At 30.7% G+C, this 5,235-nt stretch overlaps 1 protein-coding gene across 1 annotated transcript; it reads right to left on the bottom strand.

Moving 5' to 3' along the window:
• Positions 1 to 333: 333 nt before the first annotated feature.
• LOC122859917 lies at positions 334 to 1,538 on the bottom strand. Its single transcript, XM_044163601.1, has 3 exons — positions 1,527 to 1,538; positions 710 to 1,221; positions 334 to 543 (listed from the first exon to the last, which is right to left on the bottom strand). Exons 1-3 carry the CDS (start codon positions 1,536 to 1,538, stop codon positions 387 to 389), a joined length of 681 nt encoding a protein of 226 aa, XP_044019536.1. The 3' UTR covers positions 334 to 386.
• Between the last annotated feature and the right edge of the window lie 3,697 nt (positions 1,539 to 5,235).

Here is a 5,235-nt window from a genome sequence, read left to right as displayed (position 1 = left end):
ACTTAGATGGAAAATTGGGGAATTAAAAAATTGACAATAAATAAATTGTAAAAAAAGTTTCTTTTTGTTTGGTGTAATACAAATTATCTTTATTTAGTTTTAGTTTAGTCTTAATTCTTTTTTTAATAATTAAAAGGTTATTTTTTTTTTAGTTTTTCAGTACGTTTGTTTACTTATTTATTATTATTATTATCAAGTAATCAATACTTGATAATAATATATTTATTTACTTTATTATTATTATAATAATATTATTTATTTACTTTATTATTATTATAATAATATATATTATTATCATTAATTTAAATTAACTTTGTACTTTTCACATCACCTTTTGTTAACCATATCACGTTTTTTTTTTGATTAAGACTTCTATATAAAATTTTTTATAAAAAAAAGACATTTTTCCCACTATTAAATGCACCTCGACCACCTCGTGTACCTCCTTGTCTACCTCGTCTACCTCCTCGTCCTTGTCTTCGTGATCCTCCATCACCACCACTATTGGTGAGTATAGATTTAAAATACTGTTTTCGCCAATATCTGCAACAAATGATTAAAAATTTATAGTTTATTATTGTTATTTATTTTTTTAATTGTTGATTATTGTTGATTAAATTGGAATTTTATTGTTGTTGTTTGTTGTTCATTTTTTTTATTTTTATATATAGTTAATTAATAAATTTTATGACATTTGTTTATTGTTTACCTGAAACGTTCAGTATCATCGACTGGCATCTGCCCAGGATTGACAGCTACACCACGTCCTCCATAACCTCCATAAGCAGCAGCATTACCACGTCCAGTATTTTCTCCTCTCAATCTTCCAGCACCACCACGACCAACACCACGAGCAATATTATCATAGACAGGTACCCCAGCAATACCACCGACTGGTACACCTCGTAACATTTCCTCACGACGAGCAATTGTCAAGTCAATAGCATCACCGGGATCATCATTGAGGTCAACAGCAGCACCAAAATCACCACGATCATCAGTATTATCATCAGCAATTTGATCAATATTATTATTAAAGATAACATCATCGAAAGCCGCACCTGGAAGATCATAGCCTTCCTGAATGAATTGTTCTTCAATTAAATAGAGCTGTGCTCGAGCTTGCTCGTGACGTCGAGCAAGGTCATCTCTGCGTCGTGTTCGAGATGCTTCCTCTTTTTCACGAGCACGCTCAAAACTTTTCAGTATATTTATAATGTCCTGAAAATTAATTATATATATTGTTATTATCATAATATTGTATTTAATTTGATAATTAACAGTCGTGAATAAATAAACTCATAAGTTAAAATAATGAATATATAAATGTTATAATTATTACAAAAAAAAAGTAAAATGAAGGTTATGTTATTTTTTTGGTAGGACTATCTTACAATATCTTACTATTAGAAATTATATTCATTATTTTAACATAAAAGTTTATCTATTCACGACTATTAATTATTTATTTTTTTAAAATTGAAATCTATTTTGTTAACAATAATTAATAATAAATATGAACTTACTCCTTGAGCCATGGTTTTTTTTTTTTTTTTCTATTGCCACTGCAAAACAACGATAACGAGGCCTCGCCTTTGCAAACCGCTTACGGCGTTGTTTACAACAACCAAAAAGACTAGAGACCCTAGAGTCTCTAGTTTTCTCGATAAAAAGCTTCGTTTACAACGCGAAGTATAGTCAAAATAGTGATTGTACAATTGTATTGTAAAATTATTCCTTTAATAATTATAGCATAATTTTTTATAGATGCCGATGAATTAATTTATTATTTATTGTTGTATAATAAAAAAAAAAATTTCGACAGTTGTGTAGTGGTGTAGATTAAATAAATGAGTAAGTTCATTACAAAGGAAAAAGAGGGCACTTTCAACTATCATACACTTTTGTAGTATCATCTGCAGTCCAATTCACAAGGCAAATTTTTTACAATTTAGGGCTTTTTTTTGCCGGTGATGGCGCTTGTAAAATTTTTTTTATATAGATTTCACATATAAAACCTCCACAAGCGCCACCGGTGGATGAAAAAAGCCCTAAATTGTAATGCCCTGTGAATTGGACTGCTGTATGATTATCTAATAACCCAAAAATGGTGTGTTAATTAGTAATTAGGAATAGCATTACTGGGTGCATTCCTTTAATAAAAAATTTTTGTTTCCAAATATTGCCCTCAATACGACAAAATTTTATAGGAAAAGCTGTGGTAGTACTGGTGATTATTTTTTTTTTTTCTTGGCTCCGATTATTGAAGAAATAACCTGAATGATTGTTTAATGTTTATATCAAAGACATTAGTAAAGTCTGGGATATTACATAGAGAATTTTATCACTTTTGTCGTTGTTTCTGTTTCTAGCTATTTGTCGGTATTACAGGGCGATATTGCAGAGCGAAAAAAAAATTTTTATTGAAGAAATGAGGGGGTGCATTCCTTTAATAAAAAATTTTTTTCGCTCTGCAATTTCGCCCTGTAATACTGACTAAAGGCTAGTCACAGAAAAAATGACAAAAGTGACAAAATCCTCTATGTAATTATCCAGACTTTAAACTTTTACGATAATCCTTTGTACCACCTATGTGACAATAACAAGCAAGTACAACAAGTCTATTTTCTATTTATTTCAGTTTGATATGAACATTAAACAGTCATTCAGGTTATTTCTTCAATAATTCGAGCCAAAAAAAAAAAAAAATGCCATGTGCCAGCAGTCCAATTCACAGGGCATTACAATTGAGGGCTTTTTTCCTCCACTGGCGGCGCTTGCAGAACTTTTGTATGTGAAATCTATATAAAAAAAATTTTACAAGCGCCATCACCGGCAAAAAAAAGCCCTAAATTGTATAAAATTTGCCCTGTGAATTGGACTGCAGTACTGCCACTACAAGAAACAGCTTTTTCCTATAAAATTTTGGTCAGTATTATAGGGTGTTATAAGGTAAAATTGCAGAGAGGCGAAAAAATTTTATTAAAGGAATGCACCCAAGAGGTTAATTTAAAATATTTATTTAATTATTAATTGAAAAAAAGTTGACCTCTGAGAGGTGTTACAAATGATTTATCTTAAATACAAGCCATGATGTATGATACGTGTACGATTCCTACGTATAATACAGCTGTATGATACTTTCCTAACCCTGACGTTTGTCAATCGGACCACACCCTTTTTCCTTGTCGCCACTGACATAAATGTTGTCGCACTCGAGACAAAGTTTTGACATTTGTGTGTGATATTTAATGTGTTTTATTGTTTCTAAAATAGTTCAAATATATTAAAGTGATTCATATTCATCTATCAAAATATTATTTTATGTTAAAAACTTTTCAATTTAATTTTGATGACCGCTATTTTTTTTTTGTAAATTATTCCTCGTTTGACGTTTACCTAACCTATCTTTTTTTTGTCCCTTTTACCTTCTTCCTTTCTTTATATTATATTTCAGGACTTTACTTCTTTCGAGAAAGTATTATTGGCCTTGTCAAGAGTTTTTTCTCTTTCTAGAAGAATTCATTTCCTTGATAAGAGTATTTTTTCTTCTTTCGAGAAAGTATTATTGGCCTTGTCAAGAGTTTTTTCTCTTTCCAGAAGAATTCATTTCCTTGACAAGAGTAATTTTTCTTCTTTCGAGAAAGGTTTATTGACCTTGTCAAGAGTTTTTTCTCTTTTCAGAAGAACTCATTTCCTTGACAAGAGTATTTTTTCTTCTTTCGAGAAAGGTTTATTGACCTTGTCAGGAGTTTTTTTCTCTCTTTAGAAGGATTTATTTCCCTGACAAGAGTATTTTTTCTTCTTTCGAGAAAGTCTTAATAACCTCGTCAGGAGTTTTTTCTCTTTTTAGAAGGATTTATTTCCCTGGCAAGAGTATATTTCAAAACGTCTCAATTTATAAAAATTTTGAGTCGTGGTTCTTTTTATTTACATATAATTTTTATTACTAGATTTTATAACTAGAAAAAAAATGTCTGAATTTGATCAATTCGAATTCGATCGTAGAATCATTTTAAATTCTGATTCATTGCTGAGAGATGAAGAAATAGACTTTTTCGCCAATTTATTGCATGAAAAATTAAATTATGAGTTTATACGCTGTTGGGAGCTCCAACATGCTGATCTCGCAGTCCAAATACCGGCTAATAGTAAACATATTCAAATTTTACATACAGCAGCTGAAGATATTTCTCATCCGGATGCATATAAAATGATTGGTGGTCATTGGATATGCAGTTATTATGATGGCGATTTAATTCATATTTATGATTCCTTAAACATTTCAAATCTAGATAATAAACAAATTATAAAAAAGTTGCGGATGTTATATGGCAATGCATTTGATGAAGAAACTGTAGAATTTCACAGAGTACAGAAACAAACTAACAGTTATGATTGTGGAGTATTTGCTATTGCAAATGCAGTAACTCTTGCATTAGGCGAAAACCCCGAAATGACTACATATAGGCCATATAAAGTTCAAGACATGCGTGCCCATTTATTATCAATGTTTGAACTTCGCGATATCTTACCTTTTCCTCGATCAAATATTCATAGTTCAACTAATAATAGGCTGAGAGATGACGAGAATACTTTTGAGAAAAAAAATATCAAAGTACCTACTTTTCTGCCAAATATTCAAACTCCTAAAAGAAAATGCCCAACTAATGGTGACGTTTTGTTAAATACTAAAGGATATGATTGTGGCCAAAAGCGCATTTGTAAACGAAAGGTTATACAGGTTCCAAGTATTTCAGAAGAATCTAAAAATAGAATTGGAGGGAATCAAAGATTAAATGGAGACGACATGCTGTTCTTCGGAAAGTTGCTATCTGGTTGTTCTGATTATGTACCGCAAGATACTTTATATATCCAAAACTTAGATAAAATTCAAGCCATTCCAAAAACTAAAAAACATATACAAATCCTCCATAGCAGAGGCGCTTCTGGCCCAATGACTGATCACTGGGTTTGCAGTTATTACGATGGTAAAAATATTCATATTTATGATTCATTAAAAATTCATATACTCCATAATGATTATCAAATGTATTTACAACGTTTATTTCCATTTTATTCAGTTGAACAGAACAATGTGCGGTTTCCAAGAGTTCATCAACAACAAAATGCTGATGATTGTGGTGTGCTGGCTATTGCATTTGGAGTTTCTTTATTATTTCGTCATAAACCTGAAACTATTGAATACGAGTATGACAATTTGAGAAAGCATTT

The sequence above is a fragment of the Aphidius gifuensis genome, linkage group LG6, assembly GCF_014905175.1.
Source record: "Aphidius gifuensis isolate YNYX2018 linkage group LG6, ASM1490517v1, whole genome shotgun sequence".
Classification (NCBI taxonomy): Eukaryota; Metazoa; Arthropoda; class Insecta; order Hymenoptera; family Braconidae; genus Aphidius; species Aphidius gifuensis.
Note: the sequence above shows the minus strand (reverse complement) of the source record. Positions and strands in the feature narration are given on the sequence as shown.

What these genes read in the sequence shown, in the direction of transcription:
- LOC122859917 (XM_044163601.1), bottom strand. An exon ending in GATGATACTGAACGTTTCAG is followed by an intron (nt 544 to 709) that starts GTAAACAATAAA and finishes CATTTGTTGCAG; the next exon opens with ATATTGGCGAAAACAGTATT.